We start from the raw sequence: 27,115 nt of genomic DNA, 5'->3' as shown, positions 1-27,115 counted from the left end.
GTATAGCGACACCTGCTGTTTGCTCTTCTTAAAAAGTCTTTGTCCTGCTTAATGAGATGGAAGCACATGCTCAGTTCTATCCTTCAACTGCCACCAGCTGCGGCACAAAGGACACGCCCCTGAGCTTCCAGCTTGAAATAAATCTAGCAGAGCAACTGGAGCAATGAATGGGGGGGATCTCTGGATACATGTGAGGTACAGGGCTGGTTCTAGCTTTGTTGGAAAGAGACTGTCATGTACAATACGATGTCTGATTTCCATTTTTTTTTAATTATTAATAGGATAACCCCTTTAATGTAAAAATATCCAAGTATAATGCACAGGATTAAGTTGGCATGATATGTATAGCAATGGAAAATAAATAAGTCATCCTGATGAACTGGCAAGGAGCAGTATGGATGCATGGCTTTAAAGAGTTATATGTGATTAGGGAAACAGGCCTGTTTTTATCCAGAAACGGAACCAATCTTGTTCATGGGTTGCACCGGGTATTGCACCACAATTCCAATCATTTCAGAACGCACATGTAAATTTAAACAGGTGTTTGAATAAGATGTTACATTCAAGTGTTTGTTGCTTGCTCATTTGTTAATACCATTAGGGTGTATTCACATGCGGCAGAAATTTCTACAACTGAATATCAGTCCCATAGATGTGAATGAGGCTATTTCTATAGCACAGGGGTCAGCATCCTCCGGCACGCCAGTTGTTCTCAAACTACAACCCCCAGACGCCTCCTTTCAGTTCTATGGGAGTTACAAGATCAGCCAAGTATGTGTGCATGCTGGGAGTTGTAGTTTCATAGCAGCTGGAGTGCCGAAGGTTGCTGATCCATGCTATAGTATGGGTATGGAGTTGTGCAAACTCCATTCTGATGAAAAGGACACCTGCCAAAATTTCTGCAACAAATCTGCAACATTTGCTTGCTTGCTTGTCCGGTGCTGGATGGCATGCTTACTCTGGGCAAAGATCACAATGGGAACTGTTCTCTCCCAATCATAAACCCATGTAGTGTAAAAGGGTCTGAAGGCCGAGTGATTGCTAGTTAATTTAAAATGCATCAGTAAAATTAACTGTACCACCTAGATATTTTTTTCATGCTTCATGTAGTTCGCCTACATTAAAACACCTATGGATGTATTTTCTGCCCTTATTACTCCTGTGAGTTAAAGGGGGTGGCACAACTCACACATTGGTGTCATATCGTTAGGATGTGCCACCAATGTCAGATAGCTGCAGGTCCCACCTCTGGGACCCCAAAGTGAACTGCGCATGAGTGGCATTCTCTCCATTCACTTCTATGATAGTTCTGAAAAGTACCAATTGAGCGAGCTCTGACATTGCTGTAACTCCCATAGAAGTGAATAGAGAGCGCAGAGCACAAGCGTGGCCACCTCTCTATTCACCTCCATGACAGAAATGTACTACCTAGTAATGGTCCTTTTAGGCTACTTTCACACTCGCGTTATGGCTTTGCGTTTGTGAGATCCGTTTAGTTCTCCCACAAGTGGTCCAAAACGGATCAGTTTGGCCCTAATGTATTCTGAATGGAAAAGGATCTGCTCAGAATGCATCAGTTTGCCTCCGATCCGTCTCCATTCCGTTCTGGAGGCAGACACCAAAACTCTGCCTGCAGCCTGGACGGATCAGTTTTCTCTGACACAATCTGGCACAATAGAAAACGGATCCATCCCCCATTGACTTTCAATGGTGTTCAAGACGGATCAGTCATGGCTACAGAAGACAAAATACAACCGGATCCATTCATGACTGATGCATGCGGTTGTATTATTGTAATGGAAGCGTTTTTGCAGATCCATGACGGATCCGCAAAAAAAGCTAGTGTGAAAGTAGCCTTACACAAGCAGATTTCCATTAATGAGCACCATTCAACAATACAGCATATCAATCAGCGTGCCATTTACATGCGGCAATCATTGGGATGGGGATGAATTCTCTCCAAGACTATCATTCGCTCCCAGTGTGTTTTCATTTGTTGGTAGCACATAATACAACATGGTGCTTAGAAATAATTTTGGTGCCCAACAAAAGATATGACCACAATCAGGCACTTGCTTGCATGTCCGGTGCTGGATGGCATGCTTACACAGAGCAAAGATCACAGTGGGAATTCCAGAATTGTTCGCTCCCAATCATCAACCCATGTAGTGTAAAACGGTCTGAAGGCAGTGCGATTGCTAGTCAAATTAACAGTACCTCCTAGATATTCTTTAAATGCTTCATAGCAGATTTTTCTAGTGAATTTCCGAGACATTCAGTTTGATCACTAGTCCTGAGTTCTCACCCAGCTTCCCCTTCATATTAAATGGCAAATCTGCCCAGATAGATAATCTCCCTACTTGCGGCATAAATGGGCAGATGTGCTATGCAGGAAGCTGAATAACATCGGCTGACACTATGGTGGTCAGTAAACGATATAATGAATTTATTTTGTATTTTAACCCAAAATGTAAAAAAATATAATGTATTAAAGGGGTTTTCCGGAAGTAGAATATCCTTAGGCTACTAGGTCATGAATATCCAATCGGTGAGGGGGCAGGAGTCAGACACCCACCAATCAGATATTGATGAGCTACCTTGATCAACTGCTTGAAGAAGCCACAGGCCTCCGGTGAGTGCCGTTGCCTTTTCCTAGGCCAGTGGCATCACGTTCATCAGTTACATAGCTCAGTACCATTCAAGTGCGATTGGCCTGGGCTGCAATACCATGCACAACCACTATACAACATACAGCGCTGTGCTTGGTATGCTGCAAATGTGAGGACTCCAGTAAGCACTGTGGCCTCTTCAGACAGGTGACCGGTGGCCGTGCCGGGTGCTGAATCCCTATTTATCAGATATCGATGACCTATCCTGACCTGAGGATAACTTATCAATATTCTACTCCAGAAAAACCCCTTTAAAAAATAAGATCCAAAATAATGCCTATTCAATTGTCACTTTTGCATAAATTTCTGCCACAACAGAAAGCACAGCCATACTGTTTGCAACTATTGAAGAAGCTGATGGTAACTGACTGATGGTTGATCAACAGATTATGAGAAGCTAATGTCTGTAATCCCTAATGTCACTTATCGAAAAAATGGACACTGGAAAAAAAACAGCAACCTTTTTGTGAGGTAAAAAAAAAAAGTTATTGCCAAACTTCGATCAGTACACTTGCTTCCAAGGTTGGACTGGCCCACCAGAGCTCCAGAGGATCCTCTGGTGGGCCTAGTCTATGAAGCCATAATGGGTCCCAAAGATCCAAGAGAAAACTTGCACTTGGAACTGCCTTGTGAACTAACCACTGTCCACTAGGGTCTATGTCTATGTTTTGAATCAATTAAGACTTTATTGATGCTATAGGGCAGGGGTGGCCAACCTTACATACACAAAGAGCCGGGAAAAAAACGTATGACTACCAGGAGCCACAAGCTATACATTTACACACAAGTCACTGTATTTTTTGCCCTACAAGATGCACCTAGGTTTTAACAAAGAAAAATAAGATAAAAAATATATATTTTTCAACCGATCTGAGGTCTGCAAAAAATATATTTTTCTTATTTTTCATTAGTAGAGAAAAAAATAAAAAAAAATATTTTTCATCAGACCACAGATCAGACTCCTAAATCAGATCCCCAATCCTAATCTGAGCTACAATAAGATCCCCTAACCTCATCAGACCTCCAAATCAGACCCCCAAAATAAGACCCCCAATGCTCGGATCAGACAACACAAATCAGACTCCCAGTGTCAGACCCTCAGTGCTCAGATCCCCCCCCCCCCCATGCTCAGATCTTCCCCCTTCTCAGATCTGACCCCCCTTAATCAGATCTGCCCCCATGCTCAAATCTGAACCCTCATGCTCAGATCTTCCCACTCATGCTCAGATCAGGCCCCCATTGCTCAGATCAGGACTCAGTTCTACAGGGAGTGCAGAATTATTAGGCAAATGAGTATTTTGACCACATCATCCTCTTTATGCATTTTGTCTTACTCCAAGCTGTATAGGCTCGAAAGCCTACTACCAATTAAGCATATTAGGTGATGTGCATCTCTGTAATGAGAAGGGGTGTGGTCTAATGACATCAACACCCTATATCAGGTGTGCATAATTATTAGGCAACTTCCTTTCCTTTGGCAAAATGGGTCAAAAGAAGGACTTCACAGGCTCAGAAAAGTCAAAAATAGTGAGATATCTTGCAGAGGGATGCAGCACTCTTAAAATTGCAAAGCTTCTGAAGCGTGATCATCGAACAATCAAGCGTTTCATTAAAAATAGTCAACAGGGTCGCAAGAAGCGTGTGGAAAAACCAAGGCGCAAAATAACTGCCCATGAACTGAGAAAAGTCAAGCGTGCAGCTGCCAAGATGCCACTTGCCACCAGTTTGGCCATATTTCAGAGCTGCAACATCACTGGAGTGCCCAAAAGCACAAGGTGTGCAATACTCAGAGACATGGCCAAGGTAAGAAAGGCTGAAAGACGACCACCACTGAACAAGACACACAAGCTGAAACGTCAAGACTGGGGCCAAAAATATCTCAAGTCAGATTTTTCTAAGGTTTTATGGACTGATGAAATGAGAGTGAGTCTTGATGGACCAGATGGATGGGCCCGTGGCTGGATTGGTAAAGGGCAGAGAGCTCCAGTCCGACTCAGACGCCAGCAAGGTGGAGGTGGAGTACTGGTTTGGGCTGGTATCATCAAAGATGAGCTTGTGGGGCCTTTTCCGGTTGAGGATGGAGTCAAGCTCAACTCCCAGTCCTACTGCCAGTTTCTGGAAGACACCTTCTTCAAGCAGTGGTACAGGAAGAAGTCTGCATCCTTCAAGAAAAACATGATTTTCATGCAGGACAATGCTCCATCACACGCGTCCAAGTACTCCACAGCGTGGCTGGCAAGAAAGGGTATAAAAGAAGAAAATCTAATGACATGGCCTCCTTGTTCACCTGATCTGAACCCCATTGAGAACCTGTGGTCCATCATCAAATGTGAGATTTACAAGGAGGGAAAACAGTACACCTCTCTGAACAGTGTCTGGGAGGCTGTGGTTGCTGCTGCACGCAATGTTGATGGTGAACAGATCAAAACACTGACAGAATCCATGGATGGCAGGCTTTTGAGTGTCCTTGCAAAGAAAGGTGGCTATATTGGTCACTGATTTGTTTTTGTTTTGTTTTTGAATGTCAGAAATGTATATTTGTGAATGTTGAGATGTTATATTGGTTTCACTGGTAAAAATAAATAATTGAAATGGGTATATATTTGTTTTTTGTTAAGTTGCCTAATAATTATGCACAGTAATAGTCACCTGCACACACAGATATCCCCCTAAAATAGCTAAAACTAAAAACAAACTAAAAACTACTTCCAAAAATATTCAGCTTTGATATTAATTAGTTTTTCGGGTTCATTGAGAACATGGTTGTTGTTCAATAATAAAATGAATCCTCAAAAATACAACTTGCCTAATAATTCTGCACTCCCTGTATAATTTTAAAAAATCTCTTCCCTCTCCTGATCAGGCACTGGGCTCCTGCTCGGGCATCTGCTACTCTGCAGGTCTGACACGCTCTCCACTGTGACCTGATGAGCACAACGTCAGGTCATAGTGCGTATCTCCACATACTACGTTCTCACACTGTGTGCATCAGGATGTAGTGGAGAGTGAGCTGGAGCTGCAAAGTAGTAACAGTGCCCGATCAGGAAAAGAGATCTGAGCACGGGGCGGAAAGATAGCCGGCCTGACTGCTCCCTGGCTTCACAGCTAGAGCCTCACTTGAAGAAGCAAAGAGCCGCATGTGGCTCAAGAGCCACAGGTTGGCCACCCCTGCTATAGGGTTTGGGCCCTGGACATTATTTCCTATGGTGGGCCCATGGAGACCCAGTCCAACACAAGGTGCTTCTTAATTGCTAATGTATGGATATAGTATTGGGTGAAAATCTGGAACTTCTATATATTGGTGATTATTTTTTTTTTACTCTAATAAAAAAAAAATACTCTAAGCTTTACCATCCCTCAAGATTAAAGCAGAGTCATGGTGATTCATAGGAGCTCTAGCAGAAAATATAATAAGTTTCCCAAATTAGGAACAGATTTCAATACCACGTTGTACTGGAGGACACAATGGTCCAGTAAGAGGCATAATTACCTCTATGGGAGTTAAAGGACCACTTAACCTAAAATGCAAGTTGCTTTATGTAAAATAACTCCTAACAACACTCAGAAATATACTCTATTCAGTATGCAAAAGTGGCGATAACGTCTTACAGATTAGACTTATATTGTGAAAGAAGATCTTCTTAACATATGCACAGCATGCTCCATTGTCTCTAGTAAGACGCAGAAAGCTGCTGGAAACGTTAAAAGCATAATCCTCCTGATAAGGAGCAAAAACCCACATTTATAGCAATGGTACACAATATTCATGTTCTTCTATATAGTGACTAAAAGTTTTGTAGTTTCTTCCAAAAGCCACTTGGATCAAGTAACCAGATTCTGCAAAGACAGCAATAATGTTCATTGGAAAGTGACTTTTGCTAATGAAACTGGAGCCGTCAGGATTCAAAGAGCACATCCAGTGATCCCAGTTTGATGTTCTCCAGGTGCTTTACATTATAGCCAATGTTATATTCTGTAAACAAGTCTGCTCGAACATTCCCATCCGGGCCTGAAGCTTTAGCTGGAATACTCAATTGTTCCACTTGTGGGCTCCAAGTTAAAAGCAATCCTAATAAAGCGTGTGGTTACCCAGCTTTATATGGTATTTATAGAGCCACGACTGCTGACCATCAAGAATGCCAGCCACAACCGATAAGACTACTATCGCGGCAAGGTTTCTCCATACCAGAGATCCAGAAAGGATCAGAATTTTACTGGAAAATGTGGATTTCACAGGGTAAAAAGTTTAAATAAACAGATAAGTCACCATCCTTTATTAGGAAGCTAAGTGCTCTACAGAAAGCTTCTTCCGTATCTCCAGAGTAATGATTTTGGCTGCATCTTGGACAGAGAAGAAACCACAAAATCTCCAAGTGGGAGATTAAAGTTACTAAATAATTGTGCTTGGCCTCTGCAAATCCAACTATCAGGTGCTCCTATTACAGACAGTATTACGGGATATTTCCAGTAGATGAAAGGGTATAGCAGAAAAACTTCCTAGAAAAACGCTAAAATTACTAATCAAAAATGCAAGGACACAAGAATCCCTAAGCTAAAGGACATTTCTAGAAATTCACATGTGCTAATACAAGTCTTCTTTCCTAGCCTATGCTAGATGCACGATTGCAACAAGTGTCAAAAAAGTAAATCTATAATAAAAATTCATAGAAAGTGCGATTGTCTCATGACAACAACCCCTTTCCATACGCCCAATTAGGACATATGTACCTCTGCTTTATCACCCAGAGTGCTCCTTCTCATAGCTCTGGCTGTCCAAGTGTCCCACGGTATGCCATTCATTTGAATGAATGAATGATGTGTAATGCATGTTCCCTGCAGAAGAAACGTATGGCCAGACACAGCTTTCCTGATCTCAGAGCTCCTATATACCAACCTTTAAAGGTTGATGTTAAAAGGGGTTCTGCACTTTCATTTAACTGATGATCTATCCTCTGGATAGATCATCAGCATCTGATCGGCTGGGGTCCGACGCCTGGGACCCCCTGCGATCAGCTGTTTGAGAAGACACTGGCCCAGTGACGTCACGACTAGTATCAACTAGCATGGCCGGGGCTAAGCTCTGTTCACTTGAATGGAGCTTAGCCCCGCCCACGCTAGTTGATAATAGTCGTGACGTCAGTGGGCCGGCGGTAAACAGTGAGAAGGCTGCGCCGCTGCTAGAGCGCCGCTGCCTTCTCAAACAGCTGATCGCAGGGGGTCCCAGGCGTCGGACCCCCGCCGATCAGATGCGGATGATCTATCCAGAGGATAGATCATCAGTTAAATGAAAGTACAGAACCCCTTTAAGTGAACAACTTTGGGAGATTATTAGGGAAGCCATTCTAGCAGTTTCCATGAGGCATTAGAGGCCTTGCTGGGTCACTATTGTAGCCATTCATAACGGCAAATTTTATACATGGTAGTCTGTATTCTGTAGTTATATATAGTGTTGAGCAAACTGTTTTCAAGTTCGGCGTACAAGGTTCGGGTTATCTAAGAATTTCGTTATGGATTCTGCTACCACAGACCATAAGTTATATTCCGTGGTAGCAGAATCCATAATGGAATTCTTAGATAACCTGAACCTTGTATGCCGAAATTGAAAACAAAAGTTCGCTCATTCCAAGTTATATAGTGTGCATACAGAGTATAAAAAAAATAATACACAAACCAAGCCAATGTTACATAAACCACTAGCACACCTGCCAGTCTAGGAATACATGTTAATATGTGCACAGTCACATACACATATAAGACATGTACATGATTTCCTACACATTCATCATGCACCACTGGTTTGGAGATAACTCAGCCTGTCTACAATCTCACATTTTACAAAGCAATTTAACCATTGCTCTGCAGCAAACCAGTGGAGAGAAGCAGATGTTTTACAGAAAGCTTCATCTAACCATTTTAGCCCATTTTTATATGTATAAGTTGATTACACCTTAGAGCATTTTCTTGCAATGTAACCAACACACAATAGGATCCAGAAGTGTCATGCTACTTACGTCTTTGCCCCGGATTTGGTCTTCTGTGAGCTGCACCTGTATCAGGGGTCGGACAGTAGTGAACAGTTTCCACCACAGCCAGCCTTTTACACCTTTGTTCTTCTTGATGTTTTTCTGGATGCAGCGAATAGCAAGCTCTTGGATCTACAGGAACATAAAAGAAGAATCAGTGGGAAAGAAAGCAGTGTATCCTAGGATGTCAATTAGACGTCAAATCAGAATAGGGGAAAGAGGGAATGTGGAGATGTGAACATCAGGCTATGTAGACTGGAAATACAGAAAACAAGCTGCTTTCAGCAGACAGGAACAATGCCAAGGACATCACTCAGATAAACTGTAGCCAGCGCGCCTTGTATGGGAGCAGGAGAAAAGGAAGATGGAGATGTATGTTAAAGACAGGAGCACGATCGTAAGATTATAAGGAATGAGGACCAGCAACAGTTTAGGATCGAAGGGATGTACAATAATAAAGAGTGACTAAGACAATGTAAGAAGAAGGAAACGGCATTGGTATCAGAAGGAGTGGCAACAACAACAAACTATAATTCGGCAGAGGAGATGTTATTGTGGTTAAAGCTCTAGACTATTGTCATTCATGTGCTAAGCAGAACCCGCCTACAACCAATGGTGTCAATCAAAAGTACTGATTTCCTAAGACGCTACAGCGCCTATAATGGAAATTATTATTATTATTTGAAAGACACTACAGAAAGGGACTTCATATTGTTTGTTGACTGAATAAACTTGTGTTCATAATTTCACTGGTTTGTCAGTCTCATTCTGTGTACAGAGTAAATGTGCTGTCCTCCAGAAACAGACGGCAATGTACTGTTCTTTATTGAAGTCTACTATAGAAATAGATGGCCATACCAACCGGCAGAACTACCATTGTAGCAGTCATAGTGGCTACGGGGCTCGGAGTCTGTATGGACGGGGGCCACCCAGCACTGCATACACAAAAAAAACAAAAACATACCATTTCTGAAACTATCTGGACCCGCATTCTCAGTGATTCCGACCTGCAAAAATGGTAGGTTCAGATGCTACTTGGCACAAGGACTTTGAGCATGCTATGGCACAAAACGCCTTGCTGCTGAGTAGCATCCACACCTACCTTTATTTTTCATCAGGCTCTGCTGAGAGCACAGGCCCACGATGGTTTAACAAATGTTCACAAGGCTTCAGCGTATGAAGTGATGGGTGGCCATTGCCTGGGCGACCAACCAGGGCAGCTGCAGAATCAGTGGCAACATCAGTCGATTGTGGCCAAGAATGCTGAGCGAGGACAGAGAGGAGTCGTGACCTGTGTGCATACTGAGGCACCAATGGGTTGCCACAGCAGCTGTGGGGGCTTTTTATGTACTACGGCACTTCTTGATGAACAGTATTTATTCCACATGTTCAATGCTAACCGAACCCTAAAACCATGACCTGGTTGAGGGTACAGTACTTGAGGAATAAACAATGATCTAGTGCACTGTATTATAGGATCCATTGGCCATACAGGCGATCATACTGTTAAGAGCCCTGGGCTCTAAAACCAAGAAACCATCCAGTCAAGTTCACTGTACTCTAGGAACAGGTGGTCATACCGTTTAGTGCACTGTGAAAAAGCTTGTTATACAGTCTGGAGCCCTGTAAGGTAGAAACATGTGGCCACACAGTCTGTTGCATGGTGCTCTAGAAACTGAAGACTTTGTTCTACTACACTGCACTCTTCGGCATCTATTGTAGTGCATTCTAGGAACAGGGGCCCTTATACTGCATTGGTGTCTAGAAACAAACGTCCAATGTCCTATTGCACCTTTGGTTCCTGCAGATATAGGACAATAAATTCGACTGATACCCGTTCTCCTCAGATGCTCAGTAACCCCAGCACCTACTCCTAAAACTGCCGTCTAGAAATATTTTTTTTGTTGGCTTTGCAACATAAACTCAGTCTCCCAAAGAAACACTAACCTGGCACCTGATGAAGACAGAGGTTACTGGAAATATATAAAAAGTCATAAACAATAACATTCAGGGATAGAAATTCAGATCACCAGATGTACTCTACGATATGAGAAATCTCGCCAACAAAATTAATTTAGAATATGGCGGTCGTCTCATTTGTGCAGCTGTGTAAACAGGCCTGCATTCTGTCAGCAGCTTCACCAAGTTAAATAAAATTATTCGAACTGCAATTGAAATGTATTTATTGAATAAATGTGCACGAGCGACACCTGCAAAGTGCACATATTTTTGGGCCAGAATGTTGCATTTACTGACAGTTCTACAAATGAGAACCTGCACTTTAAATCCCTGTCTTTGGGTGAATTCAAACTTGCTGGGAGTGGTATGGCAATAAACATTATTATTAATAATAATAATAATAATAATGATAATATTATTAGAGTATGAAAATGGTGTATAAAACAAAGCCAAAAATGTTCTCAAAAATAGAAGCATATTGGGGAAGATTTATCAAAACTATTGCAAAGGAAACCTGCTTACTTGCCCCATCAGATTCCACCTTTCATTTTTCAGACCTCCTAGGAAAATGAAAGGTGGCATCTAATAGGTTGCTATGGTCAAGTAAGCCATCTTTGCGCAAATACGTTATTTCTAAATCCCATTTGCAATGATACTGTAATGTATAATACAGTAATAGCCAAATACATCAAGATATAACCCCATTTTTCCATACAAACATTACAGCAATGGCTGATCAACCAGAAGTTCCAGTGCTGCTGACTTAATTACCATTTTTACTCTAAATATACGGTACATGTAAAGATCTCCTACCCGTTTGCATTTTGCTAAATTGTATACAATAAATTGGAAAGACTGCTAGAATATTGTCAGACCCGTCCATTTTCCACACAGTTCAGACCACAGGCAGCAGTGTCATCAGTACACAATACTACCCCATATGACCCTAGAGAGTCTACTGGGTGGGGTGGGATTACTATAACCCCACCAGTTTTCTGGCGGGAACAAATATCGTGTTTGTGACTTTTTCCCTGCCTCCAGAAGTGAAATGCAAGTGGCATTTCACTTCTGCATTGCCCCTGTCCCGAGGGGGAAGGCGGGCCCAACAGGCCTGACACATCTATCTATCTTTTACTCCAGTTTTCTGGCGTAAAATCTATGCCAACCAGGGGCTAGCGTAGGTTTCACATTAGACGTACGGACTGCATCGAATTTATGTGCGGCTTCTGACAGCACACAGGGACATGCTGTTCTATGATAAAGAATAACGCTAGTGTGAAAGTACCCTGCCTGGATACCATACATTAAACCTGCCTGGATACCATACATTATACCAAACTACAATGGAACTCCATGAAGAAAATCTGTAGATGGTCCAAATATTACTCCCACTTTCATGTACTTTCTGTTTCATAAATGGACACTTCACAAAAAGTTGAAAATAATTTCACAAATAATTTAGCAGTGAGCTATTGTCATACAAACTGAATACTCATATTCTTAACAGTGTGACTTGTAGGCAATGCAGAATTTTGGTAGCCTTATATGTGTAAGAAATGCCTAGAATAATTTGTTGAGGTCATGAACATTAACAAATTTACATCTCGAGTCACATCTATAGTTGGATCATCAGAAAGATTGGAGCTTTGTGTCCGGAAACACTAGCCAAGGCACAGAATGAAATGTTAAAAGAAAAATAGAAGCAAGTATGAAGATTTCTGTAGCAGAGAAGGCCATACATTTACACTTGACCAGATGATCCTGCAGTAAATACACTAACCAGCCTTCATTATTCCAGAAACCCATCCAGTGCATGAGATAAGATGCACACAGCCCTTACCGTATCAGAAAGTACTTGATCCCAGCTGTGTTACTAGCCTCAAGATAAAGTTTCTGCTGAAACACAAATGAGCCGAGAACTGGAACACAAAAAAAGACCTGGCTGTCCCTCCCAGTTCATGCACAAGGCAGCCCCCAGTCTGACATCAGGCTGTAATCTTTAATAATAGGCAAGGGGGTTTACCATTTTAGGTTACTGGAAAAAGGGACCAGCTGATGTAACTATTTGGAATTGCCAGCTTACGACTCAGACTTTACCTTTCTCTTTTTGAACTGTTGGCGGGCCAGGTAACCTCTGCACGCGGCCTGGAAGAATATGAGGTTCTTACGGGTCTGCTCATCCCTCTGTTCTTCAAGTTTTGTTAATGTGCCTGCTCGGAAGAAAACCTGAGAATACAAAGAAAAGTAGACTTAGAGCAGAGACGCCTGCACAGTGTCAGATGCTGCAGACCCTCTCGTGCATTTACTACTGGAAGGCAAGTGTGTATTCTTTATGATAAATGTAATGTATATAGCATGTGAGCAAGTTAGCGCACAGTGCACCCCGGGTCACAGATGGATAAAGAGATCAATAACATTTAGACACAAACCCATGATACGAGATAAGCTCTGAGTAACATAAGACATGCTTTGGGAAAATGACAAATGTTAGAGTTAAGCTGGTAGCCCTTCACCTGCAGACAACTAGGAGTTTATTCTGCAACGTAGAGTACATTATTACAAAGTGCACTCATAGGGTGGGATTATAAATGAATGTGCGATTGTCTACCTCCTAAACAAGCGAAGGTTTAGACTCGTGAAGAATAAACAGACACACTTAGTTTGTAATAAGAGGCTGCGGAAGAAGCAGCAGTGACCTCCCTATTATCAGTGAGTAGTAAGAGGCCGGGATTCCAGAGCTTTACCCTTTGCTGTCTGGGCAGCACGCTTGGCACCACTAGACCAAAGACAGACACCTAACTAAAGTAATGCTCCTGAAGCCCCAGACGATGAACGTGTTAATCTGTGGGGCCTGGACCTCTCTAAGCCTTCCCTGTATTTCCCCCCGGCTGATTTGCATGGGGAATTCTGCCTGTGGGAAGCAACTTCTGGTCTGCACATAATACAAGCCACAGTATGCCCAGCTCTTCATTATACTAAATCCAAGCAGCGCATTGTGAGGGTGTGAATGGTGGCTGAATCTGCTGCATTCTTCTGGTACCGCTGGACATGACGCAGCTTTCTGCAGCTCTGCTGATGGAGAGGCTTCACTGATGTGGGAGATGATCGCTGGCATTTAGGAAAGTGCCTTTGATGGTCTTTTTAATGAATGCCAACAGACAGTGATTAAATAACCCTGTTCTAGCTGTATGAATCACAGACATTACTGCTGACAGAGTGAGATATGAATGCAAAAATAGGTTAATGAAAAGAACCAAAACAATAGAGGGAACCACGTGACACAGGAAAAATGATTCATCTCAAGTATGCTTCCATACTGATATTACCAGCGACCACAAGTTTAAAGGAGACCACCTCCTGATGAACTGAATTACATCTACTGAAGGACTGTGTTATGAACATTGAGGAATTTCTAGTGATTACTAAACTCTGTCTATAGACACAAAAAGTGGAACTATATAAATATTTTAATACAAAATATTTCAGTACAACCAAAATATTTAAAGGGGTTGTCCAGCCATGAAAAAGTATTTTACAAACAGCTTATACAAACAAAGTCATGCTCATCTCACCAGTCCCCTCTCAACTCAAAAATGTGACAGCAGCCGCAAATCACTGGGTGTAGCGGGTTATTGCTGTGGTCACATGATCGCCTCTTTTATGCAGACATAAAAATTACTGTTTGCCGGCACCACATCTTCCTGTGTAACAGAGGAAGTGCTGCTGATAGTGTGCAAACTGTATGGGGACAACCAATTGTTTATCCCCATACAGCACGATCATTGCTTATGCACACAATTGTATCCATTTTGCAGTTGGGTACCGGCCAAGTGCACCTCACATTTTCCCCTTCCACATGCCCCGTCTTATGTTAGAAATGCCTATTCTGGTCCGCAAAATGGACAGCCACACGTTACATGTTTTCTGTTTTGTTTTCGCAGGACATACGGATGGGACATACAGAACTGAACAAAAATGGAGGATTGGATGCAGACCTAAAGTATGGTTGTGTGCAGGGGGCCTTATAGGGTTTTTCGGTACTTCAATATTGAGGATCTATCCTCAGGATAGATCATCAGTATCAGATCTGTGGGGGCCCAACACTCCGCAACTCCACGATCAGCTGTTTCGGGCAGTCGTTGGCAGCGGAAACTATATATTGGATGGAAGGATCCAGTGGACTGCAGCTCAATTTCTATCACTTGAATGGAAGCTGAGCTGTATACGGCACAGCCTCAACACAGTGGACAGAACCTTGTGCTTCCAGCTAGGTTCCCTGTATAATTTATGGTGCAAGGGGCTGCCGGTGGTGATGCTAAAGCTGCACTGACTGGTATACTACATTGTTGACTGTTTACAGGCATATGATCTGCCTATACAGAAGACAACAAGAAGATTTCCTCAGAACTCATTTATTCCCACTGTAGACAAGCTCCATACCAACCAGTCATTGCCCTACTAAAGAGACAGATCTTCATTATGTACACATACCCGGCTCAAACCCATATGATAACTGCTCTTCTCCAGATCCAGGGATTCTAGAAGTTCTTCTACAGCCTGCAAGAAATAAGAAAAACAAGTTCAAGTTTTTTGCCAACATTCTAGTAATAACAGTAAAAAATATTCACAATATACATGATCACTGTACAGATTATTCACATTATAAATGAATTGGTCCATTTGCCTTGGCCATACAATCCACAGTATGTCTACACTTTGGTTCCAGAAATATGAAACCATCATTGTAATCTGCAGAGATATGCTGGCGAAGGCATGTAAGGGGCTGTTCACATCTCGTATTTCCTGTAGATCAAGCGCATACGTTTGTAAACAGTAAAACGCACTGAAATATATTGATTGATGTACCCACAGACTAGAATTAGACAAACACAGTTGAAAACTGCACTTATGCCTCAGTTTGTCACTGCTCATGATTCTGTTCTTTTTATTTATTTATTTTTTTAAGAACAGTAGCGTAGCATACCAAACTACAAAATGAACAAAATGAAAGAGACAACCACCATGTTATAGAGCAGGAGGAGCAGAACATATTGATATATAGTTTTGCAGGAAAATATTAATTATAACTTGAAATTTATTCATTTAAATTCCTGTTCATTCTGGGCTTTGAAGTCCAGGAGTTGGTCCTATCAGTGACCAACAGCCGTCCCTCTATGACTGTGTATACAGAGAGAGCTGTCAATCACTGATAGGACCGCCTCCTGGACTTCAAAGCCCCAAATGAGCAGGAATTTAAATTAATACGTTTTACGGAATCCTTTCCCATAAATATATATATCAATCTCCTCAGCTGCTCCTGCTCTACAATATGCTGCCTGCAGCTCAGACCCCAAGTGCAATGTGACAGGTTCCCTTTAATTGACATAGCTCAAGATGTTACTACTACATGCTGCCCACCGGGCACCAAAAACCGGTGACCGATTCCCTTTAAACTACACTTCATTGTGGTAAAATGACAGTCAACACTCCTGGCAAAAACAGTTGGTGACACAAATGCATTCTTTACATGGTCCATACTATAGAGTATCAAATAATGCATCCACAGCAGGCCTTGTACGAACTGCAACTATTGCCGTATACGACGGTACATCCCATTGAATCCACTCTACTGTAAAAAGGTTGTTCAGTACCTTTGCGAAATACCGCTACAGCAATGAGACAAAATGTCCATTACATTACAGCCAATTCTCAGTAGGAGACAATGCTGGGCTCCTTAACACTTCTGGTCACGACTCACATTGCCTGCTACCCACTGATTTATAATACTCATTAACACCTTTACTTCTAGGAGAACATGTCACACATAAATATTAATACATCCTCATGTAGATGTGATGCTGTGCAAGCGCCTGTGTGGGGCAGAACCAGGGAAATAATAACTTGTCAGTGAAGACTGCTAAGCTAATATTTTGTACAATGCAGCCAGGACCAGGTCATGCCTACGATAATGGAGCCTCAGAATTCAAAGGTTTTTAACCGACCTGTACCAAGACTATGGTAGATAACCCATCTGTACCAAGACTATGCTACATAACCAATCTGTACCTGCACCAAGACTATGCTGCATAACCCAAATGTACAAAGTCTATACTATATATCCCATCTGTACCAAGATTATGCTACATAACCCATCTGCACCGAGACTATGCTACATACTTCATCTGTACTAAGGCTATGTTACATAACCCATCTTTACCAAGACCTTTTTTTTTTTTGCAACAGTTTTGATATGTCTCCCCCATTCTTCCATAACTCATCTGTACCAAGACTATGGTACAGTCGAATAGTAAAACAGCAACCATTTATAATTTAAGAGTACATTAAAAGTATTGTTCCCCACTGCTGAATTTGAACAGTAACCATTATCCCAAGATTTTTCCCACACAGTTGATGACTCCACGCTGTATTGGAAACCCCCCCCCCCCCCCCCCAAACTAATTCTCCTTTATGAAGACTGAGTCATCTCCCATTACTGAAACTTTGCTTTCTACCCAAACCACTGAGTTCTTAAGTAGTTATGTCAACATGCTTGGCGTGGTGTAAAGTACAGTAACAAACGTGTACTATGAGACACTATTGCATTAATAGTGTAATATCTAATTGGATCGCTTTTTATTTATATTACGACATGGTGACTGACATTAGTTTACTTTCCATATCCTTTAAACCCTGTTATTTTGTAAAAATCTTAATTATTCTCAATAGCTATTAATTAATATAATTTTTCTCAAAAATTTATTCTGGAGATTTATTTATTTTTACCATTTGATTCAGCACGATGACAGGGGCAGTATACAGCCAATCCCACACTTAAATTATGGTAGGACAATCTTAGCACTTGCGTTTTTACTGGATCCAGCAGGGTTCAGCAAAAACGCTTCCTTTACTGATAATACAACCATCTGCATCCGTTATATATCTTTAACATAGCCAAGACGGATCTGTCTCCTATTGACTTTCAATGGAGTTAATGACGGATTCGTCTTGGCTATGTTAAAGATAATACAACTGTATCTGTTCATAACAGATGCAGATGGTTGTATTATCAGTAACAGAAGCGTTTTCTATTGAGTCAGAGTTAGGCCTCTTGCACACAGACTTTTTTTTTCCTGCTTACGTTCCGTTTTTTGCGTTCTGTATACAGACCGTATATGGAACCATTCATTTTAATGGATCCGCAAAAAAAATAAAAACGGAAGGTACTCCATATGCCTTCCGTTTCCGTATTTCCGTTCAAAAATAGAACATGTCCTATTATTGTCCGCATAACAGACAAGGATAGTACTGTTCTATCAGGGGCCAGCTATTCCTTTCCACAAAAAAAACGGAATGCGCACGGACGTCCTCCGCATTTTTTGCGGATCCGTTTGTTTGCAGACCGCAAAATACTGAAAAAGCCATACGGTAATGTGCAAGAGGCCTTAAACGGATCCGTCCCCATTGACTTGCATTGTGGGTCATGACGGATCTGTCTTGCTCCGCATCCCATGACGGTTTGCTCTGCTATATGAGGACACAGCCAAACGGAACGGAATGCATTTTGGAGCATTCCGTTCTGTTCAGTTACGTTTTGTCCCCATTGACAATGAATGGGGACAAAACGGAAGCGTTTTCTTCCGTTATTGAGACCCTATGACTGATCTCAATAACGGAAAATAGAAACGCTAGTGTGAAAGTAGCCTAAGACTGGACAACAACGAAAAGGCTTATTAAAGAGCAAAGTGCAATCATAAAATAGCAAGTTGTTTCGTTAAGTCTGAACACAAATAGTGCATAGTGTTTCACCAAAGTAAAGCAAAAAAAATTGCAAAGGAATCCTTATGTTTAAAGATGAAAAAAAGAAAGACCTCAACATATAGAAATACATATTGTATGAGCCATTTCGGTAGATGGCAAGGAAGGTGGGGTGGCAGCTATCATTTTGAGTGCATCTACCAACAATATCAAACATGAACCAAATCTAGAAGATTAGAAGGAGAAGCATTATGTACATTAAAGTCTTTACAAGAAGATCACACTGCACAAATACTTTCCAGCACCCATGGAAGGAAACAGTCAGACGGTGAAGACTTTCATACTAGATACACATCAGAGATCAGGCAAAAAATTAATCTAAACAAACAGTCTTCACATCATAAGATTAGGACTATTTCTAATAGTCCCAAAAACTAAGGCTACTTTGACACTCAAGTTTTGGGCGGATTCGTCATGGATCTGCAAAAACAGATCTGTTACAATAATACAACCGCATGCATCCATCATGAACGGATCCGTTTGTACGATCTGTAACATAGCCAAGACGGATCAGTCATGAACTCCATTGAAAGTCATAGGGAGACTGACCCGTTTTCTATTGTGCCAGATTGTGTCATAGAAAAATTGATCCGTCCCCATTGACTTACATTGTGTGCCAGGACGGATCAGTTTGGCTCAGTTTCGTCAAGCGTACAGCAAAGAGCTGCAGGCAGAGTTTTGGTGTCCGCCTCCAGAGCGGAATGGTGACTGATCGGAGGCAAACTGATGCATTCTGAGCGGATCCTTTTCCATTCAGAATGCATTAGGACAAAACTGATCCGTTTTGGACCGCTTGTGAGAGCCCTGAACTTATCTGGTTTGTATTCAGGGATTGGAGTCTTACAGCTGGCATTCAGTGGAGTCAACTTTTAACTACGGTCATACGCAAGGTCCATCAACAAGCTAATGTCTATGGGGGTGGAATATCTCTATCCAACGTTTGTTTTTGAAGTAAACATGGAGGTTACAGGTTGATCATTGTTTTTGGGCTGTTTTCCTCAAACATAAGCACCACCAAAGGGTCTAAGTTTTTCATGAATGCTGACAAAGAATTTGCAAGCACAATTAAAGAGGACCTTTCACTAGTTTAAAAACAAACTATATCAGTGGACAGAGCGGCGCCCAGGGGTCCCCCTGCACTTACTAGTATGTCTGGGCACAGCTCCGTTCGCCCGGTATAGGCTCCGGTGTCTGCAGCTCCCTCTGTTGTACTGGGCGGAGTTTTTGTATTAGGGTTGGCCCTTGCTGCAGCGCTGGCCAATCGCAGCGCACAGCTCATAGCCTGGGAGTCCCAGGCTATGAGCTGTGCGCTGCGATTGGCCACACCAAGGGGTGGAGGATGGGCGGGAGTGCCAAGTTCCAAAGAGGATGCCTAGTCCTCTATAATATACATATAACAAAAAAAACGGAACAGCACCTCCAGAGACAAATCGGAGGTGCAAGCTACCTTGTCGTCTGGTAGGTGGGCCCGACATATTTTTGATCAATAATATGCGCTAAGAGCTTCTTCACTGCTTATTAGCAAGTATTGGCATCATGTATTTGACCCTGCTCACACATTCACCTGTTCACTCAGTCTTAGTGCATTTAGTGGTGTTATATATATATATATATATTTATATATACACACACACACACACACACACACACATATATATATATATATATATATATATATACACATATACATACCCCTGTTAAAATATCAGGTTTATGTAATGTAAAACAAATGTGACCTATAAACTGTACAACTCAATTGAAAAACTAATTGAAATCTTTTAGGTAGAGGGAAGAAAAACTATAAAATTAAATATGGTTGCATAAGTGTGCACACCCTTAAATGAATACTTTGTTGAAGCACCTTTTGATTTTATTACAGCACTCAGTCTTTTTGGTTATGAGTCTATCAGCATGGACATTTTGACTTGGCAAGATTTGCCCACTCTTCTTTGCAAAAACACTCCAAATCTGTCAGATTGTGAGGGCATCTCCTGTACACAGCCCTCTTCAGACCCGACAGATTTTCAATCAGATTCAGGTCTGGGCTCTGGCTGGGCCATTCCAAAACTTTAATCTTCTTCTAGTGAAGCCATTCCTTTGTTGAGTTGGATGTATGCGTTGGGTCGTTGTTATGCTGAAAGATGAAGTTCCTCTTCATGTTCCGCTTTCTAGCAGAAGCCTGAAGGTTTTGTGCAAATATTGACTGGTATCTGGAACTGTTCATTCCCTCTAGCTTAACTAAGGCCCCAGTTCCAACTGAAGAAAAACAGCCCCTTGGCATGATGCTGCCCCCACCATGCTTCACTGTGGGTATGGTGTTCTTTTGGTGATGTGCAGTGTTGTTTTTGCACCAAACATATCTTTTGGAATTATGGCCAAAAAGTTCAACCTTGGTTTCATCAGACCATAACACCTTTTCCCACATGCTTTTGGGAGACTTCAGATGTGTTTTTGCAAAATGTAGCCTGGCTTGGATGTTTTTCTTCATAAGAAAAGGCTTTCGTCTTGCCACTCTACCCCATAGCCCAGATATATGAAGAATACGGGAGATTGTTGTCACATGTACCACACAGACAGTACTTGCCAGATATTCCTGCAGCTCCTTTAATGTTGCTGTAGGCCTCTTGGTAGCCTCCCAGACCAGTTTTCTTTTTGTCTTTTCATCAATTTTGGAGGGACGTCCAGTTCTTAGTAATGTCACTGTTGTGCCATATTTTCTCCACTTGATGATGTCTGTCTTCGCTGTGTTCCATGGTATATCTAATGCCTTGGAAATTCTTTTGTACCCTTCTCCTGAGTGATACCTTCTAACAATGAGATCCCTCTGATGCTTTGGAAGCTCTCTGTGGACCAAGGTTTTTGCTGTGGGATGCGACTAAGAAAATTTCAGGAAAGACCAACTAGAGCAGCTGAACTTTATTTGGGGTTAATCAGAGGCACTTAAATGGGAGTCAGCATACACCTGCCATCATTTAAACATGATTTTGAAGGTGATTGATTAATTATGAACACAGCTACATCCCCAGTTATAAGAGGGTGTGCACACTTATGCAACCATATTTTAGTTTTGGGTTTTTTCTTCCCTCCACCTAAAAGATTTCAGTTTGAGTGGTACAGTTTATAGGTCACATTAAAGGTGGAACAATTCTGAAATGATTTATATTTGTCTCATTTTTTTTTACATCACAGAAACCTGACATTTTAGGGGTGTGTAGACTTTTATATATATTTATATATTTTATATTTACTTCATGAGTTCCCAAAACTTGTTTTTCATACCAGTTTCTATATAAATTTTGCCAAAAGGAACTAATAAAGCATACTCTGATACTAGTAAATAAAACAGCACTGTACAATAGGAAGATATACAAGTCCCTGACTTTTTTTTCTGCACAGTAATAAAGTTTATTGGGTCTTCACATCAGACATAACGATTCTATGGTTTTTGTGCATCACTTTCTTTCTTATGATCTGTATTAAATGCAAAAATTATGATGACACACATTAAAGAAGTTTGTTTATGAAAAAAAGGATTATACTGCAAGTTTTTACTAACTTTTTTGTTTTCCTCTAGCATTTTAGCTTTTTATCTCCAGCTGCCAGTGCACAAATTATGTACAGAGCGACAGAAGATAAAGTTAAGTGTGATGGTCTTTGGGGAGAGAAGGAGGGGTAAACTAAGATCAACGCTTATAGCGCTTAACCCTCTCAAAGTAAGACACAGAAAATGTATTTTCTACCATTGGATAATCTTCATACTTACGTGCTTACCACATTGCGTTGTGGCCTTAAAATTTAAGGAAGATTATAAAACTTTTTTTAAAAACACCAAAATGAAAACTGTACAGCTTTAGAGTATGTGCTTATTCTTCTATGTGCAAAAAACAGCAGTAAAAGGAGTAAAGGGGAAAAACTGCAACTGAAGTGTCATTTAGGCAAAGATTTGACAGGTGTATATACTAAACTTTCTGCATAGCAATTTAAAAATGTCAAAAGCAAAGCTACATTTTTACAATGCAATCATAATTTATCATTTATCCACTGCTTAGTCCCACACTTATCAGAAGAATAAGGTCTCGTGTCCCCAGTTTCAATGATGCAGCGGTGACAACTGCTCCACTCCCTATGGGACTGATGGAATTAGCCAAATTCCATACATCACTTGGACTCCTGTGTCAGGAAAACGCACAGTAGTGACAGCCAGTTGTTTAAATAGGGTCTTGCAGTGGGACTCCAATCAATGTGACATGTATCATTGCAGAGAGGTGTGAACAGTCCCAGATCAGAAAGTACTGGGATAGGAAAGAAAGACTACTACTGTATTAATAATTCAAAATATAGATATATTTCAGCATTATATGACTACTTGCTAACTACGCTGACACTGGTGAGCTGCACATTATGCAACTCCCATGGTACCACCAAAGCAAATAATGTCTCTCCCACTGGGAAGTAGATCCTTGCACTGGAAATATTGCTCAATTATTTAAATTGGAGGAAATGAAGACCTGCTGCAGATTTTTAGGGGTAGTAGCAGCCAGCCGGACAATCTGGCATCAGTTTATTGTAGAAGGTATACTGTTAAAAGCTTGCCCTAATATCCCTTCTTGGTACTGCTTTATATCAGCAGTGGAAAGTTCACCTCATATGATGGCAGCTCTCCAGTACTGAACAATGGAAGGAGAATGGAAGGGGGAAAGTAAAAAAAATTAATACAGGGTTGTAGCTGGGGAGCCTGGATAGGTATGTACATTTGTTCCTGGATGCCAAGGGGAGACTTTAACAAGTCACTCTGCTTTGGCCCGGGTATTTAATATACAGGGCTAGGGCAGCAAACTTGGGTTCATTTATCAAGCTGGTGTAAAGAAGAACTGGCTTAGTTGCCTGAAAGAAAGAAGTGATAATTACTTACCTGGCAGATCCCACGCTGCTGCCCTAGTTCTCCTGGCCAGGATCTGTTTTACCTGGCTGCAGCAGTGACTTCACTTCGACCAGCAGTGATTGGCTACGGTGGTCATGTGTTGTTGACGTGATGTCGTCACTGCAGCTGGGTAAACAGATCCCAACCAAGAGAACTGGAGTGGCAGCACAGGATCTGCCAGGTCAGCCTACAGATATCAGTCTCTGGTCTATTTGTTTGTGTCTGCAATTACTAGTAGTCTTTTATTCGGTACAATATGTATTGCGCTGATATTACCAGGGCTGTGGAGTCGGTAGATAAATGCTCCGACTCCGACTCCTCAGTTTTTTGTACTTCCGACTCCGACTCCCCGACTCCGACTCCTCTGTATTTAATATGCAAATGTATTTTATACATTCCTTGAAGGAAAGAAAGAAGTTCTTCTAAGCTCTTCTAGCACAGAGAGGTAGTTGGGCAGAAGCTGCTGCCTTCTCCTTTGTGTGCTGATCTTCTGCTGAAGACAGGGCAGTGGGAGGATCCAAGAAGGGACATTTATTTTAAAACATGATTTCCCTAGAAGAATCCCATAGTCATGTTTAAAGTTTAAGATAACATTCTGAGTTTACACGTTTTATAGCCTTAGCTGAATGACAGCAGTTTTTCCAATGGTTTACAGCAGGGATGTCAAACTCGTGGCCCTCCAGCTGTTGCAAAACTACAACTCCCATCATGCCTGGGCATACTACAGCTATCAGGGAATGATAGGAGTTGTAGTTTTGCAACATCTGGAGGGCCATGAGTTTGACATCCATGGTTTACAGCTTCAGTCTTGAACTATTGACCCTCCATTCCCTTCACTTATACAAGTGTCTCTAGTCCTGCAAAACACATATTTACTTAATCCCTTATCAGTGAGAGGCTAGGTAAACCATGGGCATTGTGTTCCCTGTAACATCAGAACACAACACAATGCAAAGTATATGTATTGCCACTCCTAATTGTGCATTGCGTACCATATAGTGAAGCATATGAAAAGCATGCTTCTTCACATCACTGAACGCGTTTGTTTTGCGGTTATGTGAGGCACTGCATGCATTGACCTTTATTCTTACAGTAGAGAAGTCATTAATTATAACTGTTTATGAATTCGGACATTTAAACTTGCTTTTTTATTTTTTTATTCCAATTTAAATTTAGTAGGAGTCGGAGTCGGAGTCGGTTCATTTTTTGCCGACTCCGACTCCAGGTACCCAAAATTGACTCCGACTCCGACTCCTCGACTCAGACTCCACAGCCCTGGATATTACAATATTAAACAATCTCCACACATTATTTCCACCATAGGACGAAGTTCAAGGAGTTAATTGACAGAGAAAAAACCCCATTAAATTGTATTAGTAAATAAAAAAAATACTTTTGTGAACTGGAGCACTGAAATTACTTTGTAAATTAATGATGACTCATGCAAATAAGCCGTTTAGCATTTCTAATCGCCTGACAGTAGGGACCATAATTTTATTAAGAGCAAAAAATTGTTCTCTCCAGGCCTACAGAAAATGAATTGTAATGTGCTTGTCTCCTGGGTATTAAGAGATCAGCTGTGTTTAGTGTACAACCATACAGACTTCCCCGGTGACTCCAATCTGTTTATGACGTCTGCCTTTGTACAGGGCGACCTGCTGAGGGCTAAAGGTTTTATGAACAGCATCTTGACTTCAGCACATAAAACTTTAAATAGCAGAACTAGTACCATATGTGGGTTTTAAACTGATAGGGGCAAGGCAAAGAGACAAAATCAGAACAAATCAATGGCACTGGACGGTCACAATATTTTACAAAAGACAAAGGGAATGTGTCGTGAGAAAACGACCTACTGTTTAAATCACCTTTTGTTATTAAAAAAATTTTCATGTCATAATCTATATTAAAAAAAAAAAAAAAAATCCTGCAGTTTTTGCATTGGCCACTAAACCTAATAATAGATGTTGCTTTTTGGCCTGTACAGATTACTGTTACCTGCCTATTATTACAGAAAGGATTACAATGTCAGATACCACCTACGTGTATAGATAACACGTGATCCACTGTAGGCGACTGTCAATTCTTATCTATTCTTTACTTGTACAATGACCTCTGCACAGGAGACAGAGCATGCCTAGAAAACTCTCCCATACAAGTCAATAAGGTCCCCTCCAGACCATTGTGCCTATGGACCATGTGGCTGTTGTAAAGCAATTCTCTAAATGCTATTAAGAACAGCTTAAGCAAGGAGGGAGCTGCTTCTCTCTCCCGAAGGTCCACTTGGGATGAGACAATGGGGTGCTGTGTGGCTGTCGTGGCAGCTGGATGCCCAGTGAATGCCTCCTGGCATCCCATGTTAGTACTCCAATTCCACCTAGAGGCAAACAGGATGATGCTGCAGGTACATTACATTGCAATACAGAAATATTGCACGGTATTGTACAAATGATCAAGTCATCATGTATTCAAGAACCCTTTGCTAATTTTGGGAAGTTGGCCTCTGAAAAAAAATTATCAAAATGTCATATGAACCGCAAAATGATACCAATCTACAGCTACGACAGGTCAGCAGTACAGCCAGGGACATTATTGCTGGACCAGGAAGCAGAAAGCGGTAGGGGGACCAGGCAACGTTATTACCGGGGCAACGGGGAATTGGTGAAGTATTAGGTAAGTCATTTTATTTTTTAACAGCACTCATGGCAGTTTAAAATAAGTTATCTGGGAGAAAAATATTAAAGACCTATCCATATCAATATTTGATCAGTGGGGTCCTACATTCGGCCGGCAACACTACTGAGCAACTATTTGAAGAGGCTGTGGCTCTCCAATAAGCGCTGAGGCCTCTTCACAGAATACTAAGCCCAGCAACATCCAATTTATAGTAGCTCTGCTTGGCATTGCAACCCAGACCCATTCACCTAAATGGTACTGAGCTGTGCCTAGGCCACGTGACCAATAAACGTGACATCACTGGCCTAGGAAGAGGAAACCGTGCTCACCGGAGCATCTTTTATGACTTAGATATTGATAATTTATCCTGAGAATAGGCCATCAATATTAAACTCTTGGAAAACCTCTCTAAAAATATATTTTTTTTCAGCTAGAAAACCCTGTTAATCTGACTTCTGATTGTCACTGATGTACACAAGACAGCAAACTGTTCTAGGAAGGGTTCCCATATCCATTTAATTCTGTGCCTTTTTGCTGGGCCTCTTATCAATAATTAAATTACTAAGGCACAATTCTACATTGAACAAATCAGATAATATGCTAGAAGGCTATTAGCAAGCTGAAATGTACAACATTCGTTAGATGGCTACTAAATTGTCAAAGCTTTCAGGCTGCTTAATAGCAAAGTAAGCACCTGAAAGTCTCTTCACAGTAATCCACGGAGCCCATAAAATAGCAGGCACATTATGCTAAAATCAGTTTACGTTTTGATAAAAAGAAGAACATTTTTATAACAAATCCCCGAATGTTAAAAGAGTTATTATCATATTTACATCTACTGCACAAGTTAAAAAGAACCAGATGGATTTAACAACTCATCTGTAGGGGGAAAAAAACACCATAGTCATTAAACAGTTAAAAGCAACTTTGCTGCCGTTTCAGTTATTATATCTTAACTTTTGGTAAAGGATTTTTTTTTATATATACAGACGTGGACAAAATTGTTGGTACCCTTTGGTCAATGAAAGAAAAAGTCACAATGGTCACAGAAATAA

General features: G+C 41.3%; 1 protein-coding gene across 21 annotated transcripts in view; it reads right to left on the bottom strand.

Moving 5' to 3' along the window:
- The window catches only part of LOC122930354 (unconventional myosin-XVIIIa-like), a 331,901-nt gene that overhangs the window by 90,005 nt on the left and 214,781 nt on the right, over positions 1 to 27,115 (bottom strand). For all 21 annotated transcript variants that reach the window (XM_044283690.1, XM_044283691.1, XM_044283692.1 and 18 more), the window contains 3 exons: positions 15,143 to 15,208; positions 12,749 to 12,877; positions 8,681 to 8,824 (listed from right to left, as the gene is read on the bottom strand). In XM_044283690.1, the coding sequence (XP_044139625.1) occupies positions 8,681 to 8,824; positions 12,749 to 12,877; positions 15,143 to 15,208 (339 nt within the window). The remainder of the gene's footprint in view (positions 1 to 8,680; positions 8,825 to 12,748; positions 12,878 to 15,142; positions 15,209 to 27,115) is intronic.

Source organism: Bufo gargarizans, chromosome 3, assembly GCF_014858855.1.
Source record: "Bufo gargarizans isolate SCDJY-AF-19 chromosome 3, ASM1485885v1, whole genome shotgun sequence".
NCBI classification, from domain to species: domain Eukaryota; kingdom Metazoa; phylum Chordata; class Amphibia; order Anura; family Bufonidae; genus Bufo; species Bufo gargarizans.
The sequence above is the reverse complement of the archived record's forward strand: the minus strand, read 5'-3'. Positions and strand labels throughout refer to the sequence as shown.